Raw genomic sequence first — 22,820 nt, forward strand, 5'->3', positions numbered from 1 at the left:
CGTTCATCCGGGATACTAAACTTCTTCATTGAATTGCGGAATTGAACCTTAACGCCGTCTTCTAAGTGGGGATTTAGGATGAGGACACCTTTATAACCCTGATACCTGACTTGTACCACGCTAGGTTTGCTTTCAAGACCACGGTCGACATCTTGTATTTCTTGGGCAAATGAATCTGACATAAAACCGCATCCGTCGGTAAAGGTGTATTTTCTGACCTTGATGTCATCGATGACACCGAACTGGTTTTCTTGTAGATTAATGCTTTGGTCAAACGACGAGAACAAGAGTCCAATTCTCTTGGCGCGCTTAGCGGTTGTCTTGATTTGAGAAAACTCGCCAAACTGCGCAAGCAGCTCATAAATGCGCTCATCCGATTCATTCATTAGAAAACAAGTTCTTTCCTTGAGTTGAGAGTTGGAGTGGCCCAGGAAGCGGTAGATCTCGCCACTAAAGAGAATACCTCTTTTTAAGATGCTTTCCGAGCAGTCTTTGTCTGTGCCTCTTTCGGGACGAAAGCCCACTGTCATTAGCTTGTCGACCCCTTGTGGACCTTGCACAGACATTCGCATGAGGTATTCCAAGAAGAGGTTGCCGCCACCCACTTTGTTGTACGTCATTTGCGGTCTCACCCGACTGCCGATAATGTTGAAGTGTTTCACGTATATGGCTTTTTTTAAGTGGTCTTCTGGAGGAGTTGTTATCATCTCGGGTGGTATACAGAAGGGATTCATCGTGATTGTTTTCTGAGGAGAATTATAAAAGCATTATGTAAAATAGCTACCTAGCCCTTGTTTCGTTTTGCAAATAGGCGTTGCCTCTTGGTGACAAATTTATTTGATTACAAGATTCGTGATTGACATTAATTCTATACTCGCCTCGATTTAAAAGCAAACCAGTTTTTCAGAAGAATCGAAAAGAGAAAGAAGTCATTTCATATAGACTGTTCATGTACAAATCCGCTTACCTGAAGAATATGCTAACCTGTAAAGTGAGATTGTTTTAACGACCCGCCACAGAAGTAAGTTTACAGTCACGTTTTCTGAATTCAGCTACCTTCCGACGAAGGAGTAACGCTCGAAACGTCAGCTTTTGTAATCGTTACGGTGGCCAATTTACCATTTCAACTTTGTTGATATAACCAAATTATTTCGTTACCCCCACCGACGCAGCCCCAAACAGTTTCTTTCGAAACTATCAGCCTTTATTACGAGATGAAGACTTGATTTGCGTTTGATCTGATTGCGAATAGTAAATGTTTTCCTTCAGACCGAATAATATTATTAAAGCTTGGATTAATATTTATGCGGTTTGTGGTGGTCGTCTGCGCTAAACAGTTCCGAGTAACCAAACAGCCCTTTCATTTAATAAAAAAATAAGTAATATCTTCCATATTGTTATGGTTTTGGCGAAATACACGGTTAAAGCCACTTTTTTTCTTAACTTTCCAATGATTCCACCAAGAAGCTCTGAAGAATGAAAAATTGTATGCGTATATCGTCAGGAAACGTTGAGGACCTGGTCGCGTGACAATCACTGTGAAATAAGGGCCATATTTACTACATGTCTACTTTAGTAACTTTCTTTCTGACTTAATATTTATTCACGGACTTGAAATTCAAAATTCGGTCGCATAACACAGGTCCCTTCAAATTGGAAATGACTACATTTCAGAGTCCAATACACTTTCATTCTGTCTGTGAAGACACACACAATGGTCGTCATTTGAGCTTATCCCGGAGTCAATGGTTTTAGAACTACGCAAATTTTTCAGGCCAGCACAGTTTAATCTCACCAGTACCGTAGTCTTAAATGTGTGATTGACTCTGATCTTTAATTCTTAACAAAGACGGATTTCTTCATCCGAGAAATCTAGCTAGACAATGCCTTGACATCATGTCCCTGCCCGTGTAGTGAACACTGAAAGTGAAACTATACCTTATTTTGCTTCATTAACAAAGTAATTTCAAAACTGTGCAGCCTTCGCTTCGGGATTGTTTTCATCCATTTCGAGTCGACGGGGTAGACAAAAACGATTAAATATGTAAGTTTACTTTTCAACCTTTTCAATCACAGAGTGTATTTTAGCATATGCGATATTAGGTGAATTCAATGCAGTTGACTTACCTCTAAAGAAGGTAATATTTCCTTGGAGTATAGTTCCTCATAAGCTGTAACAAATGTTTCCGTGAAACATAGTCATTGAAAAAAAGAGAGACAATATTCGTCAAAACAACGAGGAGATCGTTGAGATCATTCACCAATTCATTCACAGAACACGCCAGTCAACTTCCGGCCATTTTCTGAGAAATCCGTTTAGGTCCCAGTTCATTCTCGGGTTATTGAAACCGAGCCAATAAAGAGATCGACATTTTAAAAGCTACAGCTTAGGAATTCCAATTTCCTATGAAGAGATTCGCAAGACTTGGAGATGAGATCTTACCTCTGGACTTATGCTCTTATCAGCCTGTAAAAATATTTGACGATTGTAAGGGAAATGCCAGTTTTAAGAAGACGTTATCGAACTTGTGCGCGCGCAACTCGCGCGCGCGTGCTTAAAATGTCGTCAACAAATCATGCGGACTTTTTTTTGACGTGTATAAGTTTCTTTTAGAGGAGTTAGAAAATTTTAAGTTTTTCGAGTGGCGATTTGTTTGGTAGTCGTTGGTATTTATCGTGTTTACCGTGAGTTTACCGTTTACCGTGTTACGAATAAACGTGTTTGTTTAATTTCCGTCTCGTTTCCGAACAGCCAGTAAGCGAAATCACTTCGGATTTCTTTGCATGGTTCATGTAAACTGTTAATCAAACCGGTAGAAAAACTAAAAAGACAGAAACCCTCCTACCCCTTGCAAATAAGAATTTTCACAAGTAACAAAAAATATAATAGCAAAAAGTTTAAATTTTGTCATTAGTAAATGTCGTGCTTACCTCCTATTTTGAAATCGAATTTACCAACTGGTTTCACTTTTTCGAAGAAAAAACGCTTCTGCTTTTTTTTCCTACCACAAATAATCTCGCAATGGAAAGGTGAACTGAACGACCAAAATTTTCCATCGCGTCAGTGCAACCTGGTTCCCAGGGTCTCTCATCTTCCCGCCTCCTCGCTCGCTCCAGGGGACGGAAAGATGAGAGATCCTGGGAACCAGGTTGCGTGTAGAGATGAAATATATTCCGAGTTGCTGCGAGTCTGTTCTGCAAAGGATCACAGATGGCTTCAAAATGTGGTAAGAGCAAAACAAATGACAGGGAAGGCGCAGTCGAGTGTGTCACTAATGTTCATGCCATGCGCATTTTGACGTCTTCCGGTGTAATCTATTACTGAACAGAAGCACTGCAACTTAGAAAATATATTTTTTTTACCTAATAATGAATCAAAATGTCGTGAACGACGATCTAAAACCAATAAAGTAAAGAACCAATCAAGATGCGTGTATCCTTAAGTTTACTTAAAGTGCCCCTGAGATCAAAATTTTCGTACATCATTTTTTTTCCGTTTTCGTTTTCAGTGTGTCTCCTTCACCTACTCTGCCAAATTTCAGTTTAGACCGAGCACCAGAAATATCTTTTTTCGGGCCGTTAAATTCACGATTTCGCGTCCGCCATTATTTGATTATGTTCCGGAAGTTGATCGAAGGACTCAGAGGAAGTGACGTCAAAGGCTCAACGCGAAATCTCACATGTCAAAATGTCAAGCAAACATATCAGAGCGCATTACTCTATTCTTACAAAAACTAAACAAAAATGATCGGGCATCGATGCGTAATTCAAAGCTGAAGTAACCGTGCAGACCATGCTGCAGGTATTTCTCTGCATCGGAGCCTTGCAAATAGATCAGAGCGGGAAAAACGGATGCGATTTGTGCGACCTCGCCGAGTAAACTTCAATCCTACAGAAATATTTGTGATCTACTCCGAACACTTCTCGGAGGACTGTTTCGAGAGAGCTGTGTACTTTGAAGGATCTAGGCGAAGAATTCTGTCGGGTTCAGTGTCTACCGTTCAAGAAGAGAAGGCACGAGAAAAACCGTCCTCAGTGCGATCTCGACGCCGGAAAGCGAAGTCTACGAACCTCCACGGATTTTGTCACCTTTACATATGAGCTGATCAATATCCACCTTTAACAACTCTCTGGCAGAATACCTTACACAAAGGAAAGTACTCGGTGAACATTGTAAATAAGAATGATAAAATAGCCGAATTGAGGATGGAGATTTCTGACCTCAAAGAGCTCACTTTTATACAAAAGAAATGAAAAATATTGTGTGCTCTGATTCTAAAAAAAGCTGGTTTTAATATCAGCGAAAGCAGAACAAACAGCTAAAGACACAGAGCGTAAAAACACTTTAAAATGTAGGCTTGCAGCCAAAAAACAGAGAAAATGAAAATTTCTTTTAAAACCTGTCAGACTATCAACCAATTCTGACAGCCAAGTCAGCGTGCTATTAAAGGGTCTGGAATTCATCCCAACGCCCGTGACAAACGAATTTAAAATGAGGCCAACTTTTGCGAGAGTTATTCGCAAGACGAATGCGCCTCCGTTACACCTTTCACGGACAAAACAAAGAACCACTTCTGTTTCATATTAAACTGAATGCCACCGGTTCGGTCTTCTATCGCCCTTCAGAGCTACTTGGAAAATTGTCATAACGCTACCTGCAGACTGCAAACAATACTTTGTAACGCAATGAGGTCACGGCTCTAAAAGAGTTGAAACAAACTCTGCTTTAAACCTCACCGAAGCAACACAACAATAGTCATCATGAATAAGACAGAAAAAAACAAAAGAGGCCAAAGTGCAACTCAACAACAGAGTTCACTTCAAACCTCTCACTGATAGTATAAAATACGTAGGAAAGGGTTAATGAGATCATTGACCAAATGCATCGGGGAAAACACATTCATGGCTTAGAAATGGCTTTCACAAACTCCCAATATCCGCCTTCGGATACACAATTAGCGATTGCCGAAAACTATATTTACTAATCACCCGATCATTTCTTACTAAAAAGGAAAATCCCTTACGACAAGCAAAAATACAGTTCGAAGGCGATAAAGCGACGCGACCACAAAAGCCACATGCGGAGTCCGCGCCGTTGTGTTTATCTTTATTCGCATGGCAAAAATTGGTCATCGAAGGTTTGTTTTGAGTTTTTAATGGCAAAAAGGGTCTTAACTTGACCCAATTCGACATTGTGTAAACAATTTAGGAAAAAATAAAATGGTCAATTTTCGCCTCAGGGGCACTTTAACTAAATGGACTCAGTCTTGTGATAGTGTAGTCTGATCCTCCGGGTGAGCGTAGTCCTGGGAAGGATTTTTTTTTTTTTAACGTTTCGACAACCTGAGCAGAAGTCATCATCAGAATCAAGTGAATAGTTGTTTTAAGTCGAATGCTTTAAGTTCGGTTCCAATAAAATGGGTGGTCAGTTTTTCCTTTGATGTCACTAGCTGTAAGACTCAAGTGGCTTAAGTTGGTCGTGATTGGTTTGTTTCGATTCGTAATGTCAAGTGCGCCATTAGATCAGTTCTTTCTTTCATTGTAGCGGCATAGAACCTGCGATTCATTCGAACACTTTGAGTAATCGAGACACATTCAAACTATTTCTGTAAAGTTTATCACGCTTCACGAGGATCAGTCGTCGAGGTGATATGAACTTGCAAACTCTTGTCAACACTGAGGAATAGTCCTTTTTACAGTTGTGAGCTTGGTGGCCAAGCCCTTGAACAGGAGTGAGGCTAAGGGTGACCTTGTTATGATAAAGATGTTGCTGCTTTTCAACTGCAAATTTCTTTGTTATCATGCTAACTAGATACAGGTCTCTGTCACAACAGGGTCACCCTTAGCCTCACTCCTGTTCAAAGGCTTGGCCACCAAGCCCACAACTGTATAAAGGACTATTGTTATCGACAGGCTCTTGATCAGTAAGCGTGTGAGAATTTCTAAATGTGAAGTAAACCATTTGATAACGAATTCAACTTCAACGTTTAAAATCTTCTGTTCTTTTTTTTTTTTTTTTTTTTTACTGTTGCATTTCTTGGTGAGTTTGTTAACCTGTCCAGAGAAAGAATGTTTATCTTTCAACTGTGAATCTTTGGAAATCTTTACAACCGTGAGTATATAATGCAGTTGATATTTACTCAATAGTATAAGTAATACATACAGAACTAGTGCAAAACGATAATGTTAAAATTATGAAACTGAAAAAGATTACAGGGACTCTGTATCACAGAGTATCTTAATTATTCAATCACTCTCGTTAGTGCTAACACGTAGAGATCATTTGATTTTAGGCCCTGTTTACAAGCAAGGAAGGTAACCCTTGTGCTAGGGTTACCCTAGCAGGTGGGTCAAAGATAGCTCGGGTTTACAAGCAAAATTTCACAGGTAGGGTTACCCTACCACCCGGGACAACTTACCTAAGCTTCGTGACCGCACGCATCGTTATCAATGTTCAAAGGGTCTGAAAACAAGTAAAAAGTTGTCCCGGGTAGGTGCGTTATCCCCAGCAGAGCGTTTACAAGGCAGCTAGGGTTACTCTGGCGCTAGGGTAACCCTAGCTGCCTTGTAAACACGTCGATGAAAAAAAGAAGAAATGTGGGAACGTTAGGGTAACCCTCCTGCCAGGGTAACCCTAGCACTAGGGTTACCCTACCTGCTTGTAAACAGGGCCTTACTGACCAAGTGATTACGAATTAAAGCCAAACGTGAAAAAAGAAAAGAGTCAAAATAAAAATAATAAAACGTATAGAAACAAATGCTCATATTCAGTCCTGCTCACAATTAGTCCTTTTTACAGTTGTGGGCTTGGTGGCCAAGCCTTTGAACAGGAGTAAGGCTAAGGGTGACCTTGTTATGATAGAGATGTTGCTGCTTTTCAAATGCAAATTTCTTTGTTGTCATGCTAACTAGATACAGGTCTCTATCACAACAGGGTCACCCTTAGCCCACTCCTGTTCAAAGGCTTGGCCACCAAGCCCACAACTGTAAAAGGGACTATTGGATTTAGTGAGGACGCAAAATTCATGTATGATGAGTTGATATGAGAGCAGGGAACTCCGACGTTGACGAACCTGCTTATCATAGTCTTCAGTTACGAAATGTTTCTTGAGGGGAGCAAAAAAACTTGTAAATATATACACTTATCACATGGTCAATATCATATGAAGACTTGAGCATAATTATTTAGCCCTTGCATGTTTTGACAAGATTTCTGAATATACTCGTGTTGGTCGAGTCTAGTGTCTTTCTGACATTTCCTCCACAAACGATCGCGTTTTATCTTCCATTCGCGTCCACACGTCATCTCCTTGTTGGAATGGGGGTTTCCTCATTTTCATCCGGATCAGGATGTTTCCTAAGAAATCTGGTTGTCGCGCTGATGCATCTTGGTAAAATCCACGCGGATAGTCGCGATCCAATTCCCGAACCTTGGCGAGCACCCTTTCCTTCTCCGCCAACATGTCAACGGCGTCTGAAAAAATCTGTCGATGAAGAACAAGAGAGAGTTTTTTAAGATTTGGACTAATATAAAGAGAAGTGCTGTAAATTACTTCCTTGTGGGTTTTACCTATTATCTGACAATTAATTGTCTATCTATACCGACTTCCATGTGGTCCGTCATGGTAAAGATTTCGAGGTTTCGTGATAATGCACAATCGTATTACCGCTTGCTTAGCTTTTATTACGTATCACGTGGGACTGTATTTAATATTCTACTTGTCTAAATGAAACCGGAAGTTAATCGAAATAAATGTCTACCTGGTCAAATAGACGCATTCACTGCATGACGGTCCGTACAGAGCAGCATACTTCATGAAGACGGCGTCAACTCTTGCAACTAGATCGTTGTTGAAAGACGTAAAGTATTCGAGCATGTGTCTACGCTCTTTCTCCTTTTCAGCTTTCTCGGCATTCTCTACCGACCCAAACACAGATGGCATATGAAGGTGTGCCAAGCTGGCAGTGGAATCTCTTAAGTAACTAGTTAACTGATTCATGTAGCCTTTAACCGCGTTTGGAATGGTGACGAGCGGACTGGTATATGAGTATTCAAAGGGAGCACTGCGCCATGGAGGAATCAGATCCAGATCCCAACTCACGAAGAACTCATCGCCATCAAGATCCCCTCCCGAAGATTCGTCGGCGTGTGGTCGGCTCCCTCTAGTAGGGAACACGATGCAATCACTGAGATACTCGTATTCTTGGAGGTTTTTCATGAGTTTCAAGACACGAATGTCACCAAGATGATAACAGGGATTCCGAACAACAATCACTTCTTGAGCTGCTTGAAACTCTGCAATCTGCACCTCGTCAAAGAGAGTTGGCTGAAAAACGCACTGGCCATACTCAAGCTCGTTAAATGGATCGCATGCACCGAACACTACCCTTGAATTTGGAACAAGAACTCTCAGCTTACACTTTGAACCCTTCGTTTGACTGGCATCGTCGCTTCCATCCCTAGGGCATTCTTTCTGCATCTTGCGAATTTCTTTATTACGAAGACTTTTGAGTTCCCTTTGGAGGCGGTCACTTTCCAAACCATTTTTGTGCAACCAATTGAGCAATTTGTGCTCACCTTTGATCCGCAGGTAGTACTCAGCAGATTGTTCACTGCTGCAGACCTCTCTGAGCAATGCATGAAAATCATTCTGCAACCCAGTTAAGTAGCTGTGCAGAACTCCGCTGTCCGCTAACAGCATCGTAATCTGCTTGTTAAGGTAGCCAATGGTATATGGCTGGGAACACTTTACGACACCGAACGTGGTGCAAGTTCGGCGCATTTGCTCATTCGGAATTGTAAATTTCTTCATTGACTTACGAAATTGTACCTTTAGGGAGTCGTCTAATTGTGGATTGAGGAGCAGGACGCCTTTAAAACCTTGGTACCTGACTTGTACCACACAAGGTTTGCTTTCAAGGCGTCGTACATCTTGTATTTTCACAGCGAACGAATCTGACATAAAACCACATCCATCGGTAAAAATATAATTTCCGCGTCTGATGTCATCGATAACATCGTACTCGTGCTCTTCCAGACGTATGCTTTGATTGAAGGACGAAAATAACAGTCCAATTCTTTTTGCGCGCTTGGCGGTTGATTTGATTTGAGAAAACTTGCCAAACTCCGCAAGCAGTTCGTAAATGTGTACCTCCGAGTCATTCATTAGGAAACAAGTTCTCTCCTTGAGTTGAGAGTTGGAGTGGCCGAGGAAGCGGTAAACCTCGCCACTAAAAAGAATACCTCTCTTTAAGATGCTCTCTGAGTAGTCAGTGTCCTCGCCTCTTTCAGGACGAAAGCCCACTGTCATTAGCTTGTCGATCACTTGTGGACCCTTGGCAGACATTACGTATTCCAGGAAAAGGGTGCTGCCTTCCACTTTGTTGTACCTCATTGGCGGTCGCACCCGATTTCCTTGAATGTCAAAGTGTTTCACGTATATGGTTGTTTCTAAGTGGTCTTTAGGAGGTGTTGTTATCATATCAAGTGGTATGAGGTATGAGTCCATCGTTTAGATTTTCTAGGGGAAGAATGGGAAGTTATGATCATTTCCCTTATTTTAAAGGGTGTCCGGGAATTTGTGGCTCCGTTTCGAAACAAATCTCAGAAAGACGAGACAGCTTGAAAATGTTTTGTTTTCAAGGTTGGTCGCTAAATATTGGGCTTTTGTGCACTACTTTCGCTAAGTGCGGCTACCATGTTGCCCGCAATTCTCACCTCAAACGAGCAGAATTGTTGTGAAATAGGTAATCGATTAACTAATTAATCTGTCCTTGAGAATGTTTGCCTAAAAACTTGGTACCAACACGAATATGCAGTCGAATGAAGAACTTGTAACTTGTCCCAATTTTTTTTCTTTCTTTTCTTTTCGCTTTTTTAATTATTTTTTGCGAATTTGATATCATACTTTCAACATGAGACAGAAGAAAATATCCCTCAAGGATTAATATATAACAATATTTTTAGATTTCGGAGCTGTTTAAAGTCAATTTTTGCGAGAAAATTTTCTGCTATGGTGTCACACCCTTTTGTTTTGTGCCTGAGAGGGAGGGGGAGGGGTAGACACTTAAAGGAAGCTTTGGGTGAGGGTGACTTTTTAAGGCCTACAAACCCTGCTCCTGTCTAAGAAACAAATTCGGTTATCTGAAAACCCGTTTAAAGACAACAAACTCTCTAAATTTTGGCATATCCACTTCAAGGAATCATCTCTACCATATTAGGACAGAAGTGTTTGGACTTAAACATCAATACAATTGCTTGCCTTTCACATGAAAACCGGTCACTGCCGAATTCGTATCCTGTTCGAGGCTTCCGGTCAAGAAAGACCCCCTTTCATGAGGCTGCCAAATCAGAAAAATTCCATGCCCTGTTTAAGACTTAAAACCCCAAAACCACTTCCTGTTCGGTCTTGTTTGGCGACACACTCCCGTTAAAGCCAGATAAAGGAGTGCGTCTCCCCCTCCCCTCCCCCGCAGGGTTTGCTGGTGTCTCCTTGTTGTTGTTGTTGTATGAGTTACGCAGAGTAGGCAAAATGTAAATCTAATGTATCAGCAAAATTTGGAATAGATTCAAATTTCAAATAGATCTAGAGCAGAACTTAACAGCTATTATTAATATGACTAGTACAACTGGATGTACAGCACCGAATAGTGGCAGTGTGTTCGACGATTACACCTCGGCGTTCCAAACGTGATCACTAAAAAATATCAAATACCACCTTTTACAATTTTCCACTTTCGTCTTCCGCTTTTTTGTCCTCCGGAGTTTGCCGTCCGGTATGATGTTTTACAAACGCCTTGTGTTGCACCGAGGTAATTTTTTTCGATGAGTGATTTTCTTTCGAAACGAAATTGCTCAAACATCAGCACGTCGCATGTCGTTTCGCAAATGTTGCTGATTGTCACAATTTCCTCCGCCGAACATTTTTGGTAGTAGTAATAACGCTTTGTATCTTAAAAAATAGTTTTTATGGTTCCCCGATGATTTTCGTCTGCCGTGAGTTTGTAATGGATGACATTTTGATCCTAAAAGCACAGTCTCCTCGTTAAGATTCAGACATTTATTTCCGTATATTTACCGTACGAATCTGTTATAATTTTTCCTTACCTGGCCTTCAGGATCTTTCTCGGGGGTAGAGTTTTGCTACTTTTCAGCCAAGTTAGTTCCCAGGTGACTTTCAGAGCAATTTTTCGTGGAGAGTAACTCGAATATGCCTGAGCAACGTACTTAAGACATGCAGATCACAGGAGCATTCAAAACTTTCTCAGAAGTCTTTTAAATTTCCGGTCGTTTTTACAGTTCCCGGCGCCATATTGAATGAGTAACCGCGCAAACATGATAGCGAGGTTAGTGTTGAGTCGCGTTGCGAGTTCTAGTGAGAGTTTAGTGAAATGTGGTGGTGCTCTGTCCTTTTCATCGAGATATTTCGACAATGAACGATACTTTCCCTACGCAGGATATTCCTCCTTCTTCTTCGAAAGGAAGAGGAAGACACTGTGCCGCTTTTTGGTTGTGCTAATAGCTATTATGACACAGCAGGCAATCCAACAGGTCTGCATTTCTTCTAGTTTCCGAATGACTTCCAGCAGTGAATCAGATGGTGCAATCTCCTGAATCGCCAGCATGGAAAGGACGGATTCTTCATCACAAAATCAATTTTTTTGTGCTCAGAACATTTCAAAAAAGAAGACATGCGAAAAAACGTGGGCAGGTCGCTGGAAATTGGTGAAAGGTTTATAATGTTTGTACGGTTGTTTTGTTGCTTGGATACCGAAAGAAAATGCCTGCTTTGATTTTCGGTATTGAAGTGTTTATGTTGGGATTTTTGTTTTTGGGGGGGGGGGGGGGGGGATTTTTTTCTCCTAATTAAAATGGTGATATTTATATTTCTTTGTGTACTGTGGTCTTATACGATATCTGTGAACTGAATGTAAAATTATAAAATTGTAAGGTACAATTAAAATGTAAAATTTTAAATTTATAAAATGATGAGTTTAATTATTATATATATGGGCAGAACCATCTCGATTTAACTGGTCAGTACCGAAAAAACTATGGAAAATGCCTGCTAAAAGGGTCCCGGTAGCAACTGTGACAACTGAAGGAGAGTCATTTGAAGTTGAACAGGAATTATTTCACCAAGAAGTTAAAGCACCTGTGTCAACTGTCAATGCTGCTTCACCTTCACCAGCTCAAATTTAATGCTCAAATTGATTTAGGTGTAATCTTTCCTTACATTAAGAAATATTAATATTACTGTTGTTAGTACTCAGGGAAAAAAAGATGATGTTGGACTTGTAAAATCAAGATAAGGTACCATTGTACATTGTGTAAATAAGGGAAGTGATTGGCATGACAATAAAACGCGAGTTAAACTGTGTCTTTATGGGAAGGAGCTTTAAAATTCTATTCTTCAAACATAACATTTCGAAGAGCCTATTGACAATAATTAACATTATTATTCACAGGAGAAAAAATAAACAGTTCTGTACAGTCTAAAATAATCCTAGTTGTTGCATATTGAGCAAACTCTTGCAGCATATTTTTGTGAACAAGTTCTTGTGCTGGAAATGGGAAAGGTTCTTTCAGTTCCACATAGTTAAGATTAATCCATGTAATGCAGATTCTGGACACCAGGCTCTTGCTGATCCCAAATCTATCAGCAAGATCTTGTACAAATAACCCAGCCTTTAGTCTCATAAGTATGAGCAAAAATTCATCCAAGAATGACAATTTCTTGAAGGCCCCGGCTTACTTCTGTTATCATCTGTTTGGTATGGCTGACTCTCTTTCGACAATTTCTCTCCTTTCCAGTACTGCATCTTTGCCAGCACTGGGTCAATAAAATTATAGAAGCTTATGAGTGCTCCATAGTTTGGGAATCCAGTATAAAATAGAACCGCAGACTCATCTTTAATTTTGTCAATTGAAAATTGGCACGCCATTAAATATCCCCCTCATTTTCAACTTCACTTAGTTTTTCTTTCAAGTCAGCTAATTGTACTTGCAGTGGCTCTATTTCCTGTTGCAGCTTAAGAACATCTGATTGTTGCAGAGCTGGTGAAGATGCAGCAGCATTGACAGTTGACACAGCTGCTTCAACTTCTTGGGGAAATAATTCCTGTTCAACTTCAAATGACTCTTCTTGAGTTGTCACAGTTGCTACTGGGACCCTTTAAGCAGGCATTTTCCGTGTTTTTTTCGGTACTGACTAGTTTAATCGAGATGGTTCTGCCCATATATATAATAATAAACTCGTGATTTTATTAAATTTTTAATTTTACATTTTAATTTTACATTATAATTTTATAATTTTACATTCAGTTCACAGATATCGTATAAGACCACAGTGCACAAAGAAATATAAATGTCACCTTTTTACTGGGGAGAAAAAAATCCCAGCATAAACACTACAATACCGAAAATCAAAGCTCCATTTTCTTTTGGTATCCAAGCAACAAAACAACCGTACAAACATTATAAACCTTTCACCAATTTCCAGCGACCTGCCCACGTTTTTTCGCATGTCTTCTTTTTTGAAATGTTCTGAGCACAAAGAAGTTGATTTTGTGATGAAGAATCCGTCCTTTCCATGCTGGCGATTCAGGAGATTGCACCATCTGATTCGCTGCTGGAAGTCATTCGGAAACTAGAAGAAATGCAGACCTGTTGGATTGCCTGTTGTGTCATAATAGCTATTAGCACAACCAAAAAGCGGCACAGTGTCTTCCTCTTCTTTTCGAAGAAGAAGGAGGAATATCCTGCGTAGGGAAAGTATCGTTCATTGTCGAAATATCTCGATGAAAAGGACAGAGCACCACCACATTTCACTAAACTCTCACTAGAACTCGCAACGCGACTCAACACTAACCTCGCTATCATGTTTGCGCGGTTACACATCCAATATGGCGCCGGTAACTGTAAAAAGGGCTAAAGAATTTCGCCGTGACACATGTGTCATGGCAACTGTGTCCGATTAAAGTACCCTTACAAAACTTAAATATATTTATAATGAAAACAGTGTTATCTTTATTTCACGACTTAAACTTATATTGCAGGATTTTTTCTCCTTTATATAAATTGGTGGTCTGTCTATGTTCAAGCATATCATTAGCCTGTTGTGTTCTGTTGTGTTCTGTTGTGTTCTATTGTGTTCTGTTGTGTTCTGTTGAGTTATGTTGTGTTCTGTTGTGTTCTGTTGTGTTCTGTTGTGTTCTGTTGTGTTCTGTTGTGTTCTGTTGTGTTCTGTTGTGTGCTGTTGTGTGCTGTTGTGTGCTGTTGTGTGCTGTTGTGTGCAGTTGTGTTCTGGTGTGTTCTGGTGTGTTCTGGTGTGTTCTGTTGTATTGTGTTGTGCTGTGTTCTGTTGTGTTGTATTCTGTTGTGTTGTGTTCTGTTAAATTGATATGACTAACTGATCAATTGATATAACTAATTGATTACTTGAGTATAACTGTGCATACATCTAAGCTCGGTAAAGCAGATCGTTCAGTGGGTAAATCATGTGTGTAAAATAGACAATGAGCGATTCACTCCATTTTCTTGATGATGCACGATTTTCTCTTCTTAATTCTTTGAATGTTTGGTCGTTCGCTCCACCACCCCTTGTTTTAAAAATTCTATCTCGTCCATTTAATTTTGTTCTTATTATTTAGTAATATTTAGCCCTATTTTAAGTGAACTTATTTCGATGTTCCTATCGTGTCCATGAGCATTTTCTGTATCTTTCTTTTAAATGTGATTTCCCATCTGATTGATTCGTACCCATCCGATACATTGTTACCTTCTATTTTTCACGCAATGTGATGCTTAGTTCCAGAATTTATCCTTTTTTAAAAGCAATTTCCCGAGACCTGACGTCGCATGGTAAAATAGTAGCTCACGAATTGAATTTCTGATAACTAACAATTATTAGTTTCTTATCCTTCGAAACTGCGCTATTAAAGTATTAGGGAAATAGAAACAAAAGAAAATTCATTTCTTTCATTTTTCTTTCTGATTTTTTTTTTTTTTTTTTTTTCATGCCGGAGTAAATTTTTCGCAGGAAAAATACACTGCTTTAACTTTGGACATTATTACTTTGGAGTTCAGAAGTCTCTTATGGGGAAGGTGGGAAGGTTGGCTCAAAAAGAGGGGCCGTGAAGAGCGCGGTCGAATCGTCGCGAATTCGCCATTACTTCAGTAATCACTAATCATATCTTCAAAAACTGTTTAATTCAAATGTTGTTCAGGTTTACAAACTGCTATGAATATGCTCAGTTCCTACCGCCCGGATAGAACTCTGAAATTGGAATATTTGTTTCCCTACCTAGTTCGCGAATTAATCAATATTTATTTTGAACATTACTTAAACACATATCATAGGTTTAAATCTTTCATAATACCAGCTTTGCGAAGCAGTTAATAGATATCACATGCATGGCTATATGTAACATTTTTTCTATTTACATTACAATTAATTTAATATTGAAAAGACACACTCGCTTGCTTTGCTAAGACGTCACGCCAGCCTTTTGTTAAGTGAAAATTTTTTCGTCACCAACAGGAAACACCAGCAAAGGCGATAACACAACAAGCTCCAGCTATACGATTAATCAGCTCACTCTTAGAATAAAAGCAGATATAGTTTTCTATAATATACATGCACTTTTTACCAATGATTCTAAATTTGAAAGTGAAGGACAAAAAAAATCGAATTGAAAAATTCTTTCGGCTTAGCCGATACAAACTTTACAAAACTTAAAGTTAATTTGAAAATAGTCCTACATTAGCTTATGATGCAAAACAATGAATACGTTTCAAAAAAAAAATGGGAAGGGAGTTGGACCTTTGTGGTAAATATTCTATAAATAAAAATTATATGTGGAAAATTATCAAACAGGAATACTCTCGAACACACTCTTTTTCAAATATCGTAACTGGTATATACAAAAAGTAGCAATTATGAGAAGTGATTCTAAGATAAGTTCGTTTTCATAAGAGAAATTTCCTAAGAGTTTGCCTGTTGTCGATTTTCAATCTATAAACTAATTGTTATCGGTCGAATTTTCAGCCGTGCGTAATGTCAGGGATTCTCTCGAACCAAGCGTCATGCAGAAGGCACGAAAGCAAAAAGTATCTAAACTTTCAAAAAATTTCTTTTTACAGTCATGTTATACGAGGTAACGTAAATTTCAAACCGCTTTAGCAGATTTTTTTTTATAGTTTGCTTTTGGTCACTCAGACCGCTGGATATCAATAAGTGGAGTGAAAAGTTACTGCTATCCTCCTCACGGGAGCCTAAGCTTCGCTCTTCTTTGTTTCAAATTGCATTCGCTCAAAGAACACCTTTGCCTTATTGTCGATCATCCTCATTATTTCATTCACAGATTGTTCCGCGTCAGTGGAAAACACACACGATAGTCTGTTACTAAGTGAGTACGAGGGCAATTCCGAACTTATCGGTTGTTCTGCTTCTTCGAGTTGCTTTTCGAAATCATTTGCATCTTTGGTGAAATTAGTGGCTTGGTGCAGCATCTTGCTCAGGCGCCGGCATTCTTTCGATGATGGGCCATTGCTAGTAGCATATTTCATGTATTCTCGTTCAATCTTCTGCTGTGTTTCATCAGTGTATGTAGCAAAGTATTGCAGCATTTCTTCCCGATGTTTCACTTCCTTGCCATGGTCATTTCTCTTGAATTTCTCAGTTACCTTTGAGAGCGATTTGGACGAAGTTCGACGAAGTTTAGCTCCCTTTGTGGGCGAGTAATCGCAAGGTTTCTGGTTCCCACTTGGAATGATTTTCTTATCCCAGCAAACGAAGAACTTCTTTCCACTTAAGTCGCCGCCGGAACACTCAAATGCATGAGGTCGTGGGCCTCTGGCGGGCAGCACCAGGCAGTCCTTCAAGTTCTCGTACCCTTCTCGATCATTCGTCAATTTCAACACGCGCAAATCTCCTGGGACGTAACACGGGCTGCGCGTCACCAAAAGCTTTTGGCCGATAGGGAAATTTCTTGCTTCCTCACCAGGGGTAGTAGGGCTGAAATAACACTCACCATACTTCAGCTTGTGTAGAGGATCGCAGACTGCAAACACCACGCGGGATTTGGGAACAAGTACTCTTGTGTAAGCAGCCATTCCCATATCGTCTAGTTCTTGCTTTTGTAACAACTTCAGACGATTTCTCACTCCACTGTCGATTCCGTTCTCTTGAATCTCCTGCAGAAGTCGAAATTCTCCTTTGAAGGAAAGGAAGTATTCTGCGGTTTTATTGCACATGCCCTCCACTAGTTCATGGAAGCCATCTTGCAAATCTTCCAGATTCTGTGCGGACACACCGCGTTCTACCAGCAACATGACCATTTGAGAATTAAGGTAACCATTGACGTAGGGACGCGAGTAATCCACGACATCGACGAAGTTAAACATGCGTGGCATATTCTCGTCTGGGGTAAAGAACTTCTGCATAGATTTGTGAAACTGCACCTTAACTTCTGTCAAATCATCTTTGAGACACAGCACGCCTTCGATTCCTCGATATCGTATGTGGACGGCGCTTGGCTTGTAATTCAGTTCAAAGATTTGTTGAAGTTCTGAAGCAAAGTTTGGAGACATGAAACCACATCCGTCGGTGAAATTGTACGACCTAACTACTCCACCCTTTATATCTGGCTCGACTTTGTACTCGTGTGCTTGTAAAGGCACGGTTCTGTTCAACCCTGAGAAGAGCATGGCGATTTTGCTAGCCCGCTTTGCTAAGTTTTTTTCTTCCAAAAAGTTGCCAAACTTTGACAAGAGCTCATGTATTTCTTCGTGCGAAGCTCTCATCAAATAACACGATTTTTCCTTCAGCTGCTCATCCGAGTGACCCAGGAAGAAGTACGGGCTTTGACGACAAAATATTCCTCTTTCCAGCACGCTTTGGCAGAAGGCATTCGCTTCATCGACGGGTGTAATATTAAACGTCAACTTAATAAGTTTTTGGTGAAAGTCGGGTCCATCGCGTTGTTTCAAGTACTCTGTCAGCAAAGTGCTTTCGAGCTTCTCATATTCAACTCTGTATTCGTCTCGATCGGTCCCGTGAAATTTGACGTGCAGTATGTGTGCTTCGGCTTGGTGGCCTTTTAAGGGGATGTTAACGTCTGACAAATCTATGCACAGGTGGAAAGCCATCGGATTATTTAGGTTGGATAGGACAAAGTCTTGTCTTCATCCCCTGTAAAAGAACATACCAGTACTCATTAAGATTATGCAAAGACTCATTGAAATCGTTAATATTCATTAGAAGCCTGTCAGCAAAAGGGCAAGGCTAGATTGGAACCAGGCCAACCACGAATACAAAGGGGGCCTGTTATACTGTTTTCACCTAAGATGAAAATGCAAGCCACATTCGACAGACGAAGTGGTAGTTATGGCTTTTTAATCGAACCTAAAGAATTCTCCGCGTGTTAGCAATAACAAGCACACCTGTTGTTGTTTTTTCAATGAACCGTAAAACTGCATGTTCCATGTAAGATCATAGCCACAATAAGCATTCAACTGTAAAGGCTACCTGAAAGGTTTTTTTTTGTGAAGCTGTCAATCCACCTGTGGGAGTCTGAAATTAATTAATGATTCAAGACATTTTTTGTTTTTATCCAATGGAAACTCTCGCATTTCTGTTGATGTTCATGAAATGGCGTCCTCATGAGTCGATGTAACAAGGCGTAGTATTGTGTTCTTTGTGTTCTCGCGAGCAAATTTCATTTCGTTCTCCTGGAAAAGTTCTGAGAGCTTCCTTATCCGGAGGTGAATAATTTGTAAGAGACACTGGTTTATAATAAGAGACTAAGAGTCAAATTCAGTAAAATTGCAAAGGAAACTAATGTGATGAGGTTGCAAAAATACTCATGGGAAGACCTGGGGAAAACCTCGGAATTTCTAAAGGACTAATACGGCCGAAATTGAAAATGTGCAAGGTCGAGGAAATTATTTAGAATTGCTGAAACAATGGAAAAGAATTGGCAAAACAGATAAAGTACAAGGACGATCTCTCTCCCATTTGGTACTCTTGCGCGACCATCTTTTTCTTACTGATTTTTTTAGAATAATCACACTTCCAATGAAGGGACCGTGAAAAAATGACCGTAAATTAAAGAAAAAAGTTGAAGAGAGTTGAAATTTTCAATATTTTACACGCTGAATTTGGACTCACAACATTCTTGCCTGTAAAAATATATCATATTACGATCTCAGAAGCCAGCGGAATTATTTTCCAGTTGAAGTGAACCTATTCCCCAAAACTAGATTTAAATCAATATTTACTGACCTTCCAATCAGTCGTAGCACTCAAATGCATTTTCAACCTCGATTTTATTCCAACCATGGACTACTTCACTTTTAAAGGAGATGAGTTCCCATGGACACTGTAGTGTTGCGTCTGCGGGGAGTATTAAGAACGAATGGCGAAGGACTAACGTTCGAAGGGTCAGCTTTAAAAACTCTTTTCGTTGACGAATTTGCCTTACCAAGTCAGTTGATAGAATCAATTTACTTAACGTTTTTTGTTTACTTTGCCTCAAAATTGCCTTTGTTTGGCCGGATTAAGACCAGCACTGAAATATGTAATTTTTTTTTGTGTGTGTGCGAAGACTTGATCTCAGGAGCTAAATTACGATGGTTTCGTTCCTTCTTGGGACCGTATCGGCCCGAAGTTTCTTCTTAGGTTTGAAAATCATTTGCAGTATCTACTTTGTCCTTGCCATAGCACTTACTTGATTTTTGAACAATTTCTAGTAAGTTACATGTTCGGGTAATTTAATAAAAAGGGGAAGAACGATGCAAATGATATGCCTACTGATATACGCAACTGTTCGAGGAAAAAAATATATATCTGTGGACATCAAAACTGAACCTTTTTGCTTACTTTTTTTTCTGCATAGATGACCCAGCGTTGAAAATCCAATCACGTAGAGCGAGAGATTATTATTTAAAGTCGAACTAGCCAAACTTTCCCACTGCCAATAATTCGGTAAACAAGTAGGACCTTAAGGAAATCATGTGCGCAGCACGCCATAGAGAGGGATAGTTTACCAGATTTCACGCACTCATTTCATTCCCATAACACGATTCCTTCGCCGGAATCTTCTGTAACTTCATTGTAAGACGAGCAATGTTTTTACTCTACCATTATAAAATGAATTCTCCAAACCTTGGACCTCAGTGTCTATTTCATTAAAAGCACGACATAGTATTTCGAAAATAAAATTGTCGTGTTATATAATCCACGAACCTCACGCAACAAGTGATGATAACAAAATGGCAGGAAAATGGATAAGTGATCATATGCACAACACACTTGCGAGCTAAAATTACATAACAGAGAATAAAATGTGTTGTGGGAAGAACGTTGTTTCCACTGTCACGTTTTTTGCATGTTGGAAATGCAGCCCAAAATGTTCAACTTCGTGATCTGTAATCCAAGTCAAGCTTCTACGGCTTTCATCAATTTCATCCCGACAAGGGCATGTCACTACCCGTATTTTCTTGTTTGCACATCGCTAAAATCGACAAATCAACTGGCAACGTTTCTGTTGTGATCTGCACTCTTCAAACATAGGTTAATAGTCTAGCTTTGCGGTGTAAATCATTTGTTTCTACCTTTCGTTATGTCACTGAGAAGTACTTCTGTCGGTTTGCATTTTCTACGTCTTACCAGAGCGAAGTTATGTAGTTTTGACCTGTCTATTCTATCGTTACGTAACCCACTCCTTTAACTCAGTGCAACTGGCTAAGTTAAGTAACACATTCACAGTAATCCAGTCCACGGGAAGGTGACAGTAGAAAATCATATAAAACGAGAAAAAGAAAATCACAAGACATAGAAGGTGATAGGTTACTCAGCTGACGTAGCCTCTCATCTTTCAACTTCAAAAAACACCTTAATTATTCGTGATTTTCTATCTGTCGATGTAAACATTCATTATTGTCTAGTCAAGGGCAAATTTCTAATATCTTGTGGCAGGATGTGCTCCAAAGAATCGTTTTTTTTAGTTTTACCGATTCATTACAACACAAATAGTCGTAACTTATAATAGACTTAATCAAATGTCAATCGAAACTGAATTTTTAAGCTCAGCGTTATCAGTAATCTGGCTCAATAACTGCTGGTGTGATATGAAACAATATTATAGATTGCTTGTCTTACAATCGTTTTTCTTCGTTTCTAGACGTTTTGGGCGAGTTTTTCTGGAAGCCGCTTTGTCACCAGACTGAATCGCAACGGAGAGAAACTCCAGTTGAATTACGACTTGATTATCACGAGGATCGGTTAGAATCAAAGGCTCATTAATTTGGAAAATTATTAGAATTATTCGAAGACTCTTGTAAATGTAATACGAAAATGAAACAAGCTCCACAGACAGTAATCATATGATCATCATACACCAAAGGGACTAATGAAACAGCACAAAACGACAGAAGTCTGAACAGGCATCGGGATAAGACTCATACATTTGACACATTTGGTGTTGTGTCTGACTTTGGCACGATAATAAAACGAATTTTTTGCTCTTCCTAAAGGAAGCTGATCCAGAATTTTTTAAACGTAATTATTTTGTATCGAATGGGACAATTAATCCACATTTTATAATTGTGCAGATAAATACGTTTCCTAACAATGGATAAACGATGTATTGTTTTCAAAGTACTTTCGTCGAGAATACTGCTTCGTCATCACTTTCTCGGTTAGTTGTACCACCGCATTTTTTACTCATATATATGAAATATTAATAAAACACATTAACAAATCGTGATTCGTCGGGAAAAAGTCATCTACGCCTTCGAAATTATTCCGACTGGAATCACAACTCTAACAAACAATAAGGTGAAAAATGAACCAACAATCATCTGTTACGTGGATTGATCGACAATTTACATTTTTTTTGAGAAGAACCAAGAATTTTGTTAGTCTGCTTTTTTTTTATGCAGCAAACTTGTCATTTAGTCCTATAGAAAGGTAATCCTCATTTCTTACCTTATTTAAAAAATTTAAACCCTCTTGACCATCTACGGACGTCTCGTCAGAAGCGTATATCGTTTTTAGTAGCTGGGACCTTTGTCCGAGTCCTTTCTGAAAGGTTCAAGTTCACTCGGTGTCTATTAAAGTCAAATGACATCAGCGACAACAAAACCCTCTCTCTTAGCTGTTTCCCAGACGCCCCATGTAAAGTTGTCCGTGGTCGTAACCGCGCCTGGGTACGAGATTAAGTATCACAAATAAAACATCCGGGTTTTTTTAAGTTCCTTGCTTTTTCTCTATTTTATGACCTCACTTTTTTTATCTCGGTAGTGTCTGGAGGTCCACGAAGTACTCGGTCTTGGAAATTGCCTGGAAATTTCTAGTTATTAATTTAGAAAAAAAAGAGGAAACACTCAAGAGTAATTGGCCAAAGTTTGAAAATGAAACATACCGCCTTTGTTAATTTATTCAACCTCCCCAGCAAATATCAGTGTTCTTAAAGGTTTACTCTGTTTTTGGTACACACTCATATTATCCTACAGCTCAAGCATCACTATGAAGTTTTCTCCGAGAAGTCTTTGCCATACTTTGGAAACAAAAGCGTTGAATATCTTTGCCGATGTCTCACTTATACCAGGTCTGTCGCTATCGGGGTTCGAGAGGTTAAGTACCATAGTTACTATTTGAAAGAAAAAATGATTTGTTCATGCCTTGTACCGCTTACATGTGGTGTGACAGGTTTAGTTCCAGCGTGACATTGTTTTATCCCTACTTTGATGGTACAAAACCTCATTAAATGTTTGCCAAATCTAGCCGCAGCGATGGGGAAATTAACTAAAAATA

The 22,820-nt window shown here is 39.5% G+C and overlaps 3 protein-coding genes across 8 annotated transcripts in view; all 3 read right to left on the reverse strand.

The window, feature by feature from the left end:
• The window catches only part of LOC111332062 (uncharacterized), a 5,706-nt gene extending 3,268 nt beyond the window's left edge, over positions 1–2,438 (reverse strand). Inside the window, exons 1-2 of one of the 2 annotated variants that reach the window (XM_088743089.1) lie at positions 2,128–2,438; positions 1–746 (exon numbers count right to left, since the gene is read on the reverse strand). The exon at positions 1–746 is cut by the window's left edge and continues 1,014 nt beyond it. In XM_088743089.1, the coding sequence (XP_088599215.1) occupies positions 1–734 (734 nt within the window). In that variant the 5' untranslated portion in view covers positions 735–746; positions 2,128–2,438. Of the gene's footprint in view, positions 1,506–2,127 lie in introns of those variants that run through there. The other variant, XM_088743090.1, reaches the window with a different exon arrangement.
• Positions 2,439–6,119: 3,681 nt separating this feature from the next.
• LOC111332061 (uncharacterized) lies at positions 6,120–11,822 on the reverse strand. 2 transcript variants are annotated; one of them, XM_022937319.2, is made up of 3 exons: positions 11,108–11,822; positions 7,762–9,521; positions 6,120–7,484 (listed from the first exon to the last, which is right to left on the reverse strand). In XM_022937319.2, the coding sequence occupies exons 2-3, from the start codon at positions 9,507–9,509 to the stop codon at positions 7,358–7,360; spliced, it is 1,875 nt and encodes a 624-aa protein (XP_022793054.2). In that variant the 5' UTR covers positions 9,510–9,521; positions 11,108–11,822; the 3' UTR covers positions 6,120–7,357. The 2 variants fall into 2 exon arrangements, with proteins under 2 accessions (XP_022793054.2, XP_088599217.1); XM_088743091.1 differs by lacking the exon at positions 11,108–11,822 and having other exon boundaries at positions 6,120–7,483; positions 7,760–9,512.
• A 3,372-nt stretch (positions 11,823–15,194) lies between these two features.
• On the reverse strand, positions 15,195–22,130 carry LOC111332090 (uncharacterized). 4 transcript variants are annotated; one of them, XM_022937356.2, is made up of 2 exons: positions 21,993–22,130; positions 15,195–18,194 (listed from the first exon to the last, which is right to left on the reverse strand). In XM_022937356.2, exon 2 carries the CDS (start codon positions 18,149–18,151, stop codon positions 16,277–16,279), a length of 1,875 nt encoding a protein of 624 aa, XP_022793091.2. In that variant the 5' UTR covers positions 18,152–18,194; positions 21,993–22,130; the 3' UTR covers positions 15,195–16,276. The 4 variants fall into 4 exon arrangements, with proteins under 4 accessions (XP_022793091.2, XP_022793093.2, XP_088599219.1 ...); XM_022937358.2 differs by lacking the exon at positions 21,993–22,130 and adding an exon at positions 19,884–20,816; XM_088743093.1 differs by lacking the exon at positions 21,993–22,130 and adding an exon at positions 19,287–19,870.
• Positions 22,131–22,820: the final 690 nt, after the last annotated feature.

This window comes from Stylophora pistillata, chromosome 13, assembly GCF_964205215.1.
Source record: "Stylophora pistillata chromosome 13, jaStyPist1.2, whole genome shotgun sequence".
NCBI classification, from domain to species: domain Eukaryota; kingdom Metazoa; phylum Cnidaria; class Anthozoa; order Scleractinia; family Pocilloporidae; genus Stylophora; species Stylophora pistillata.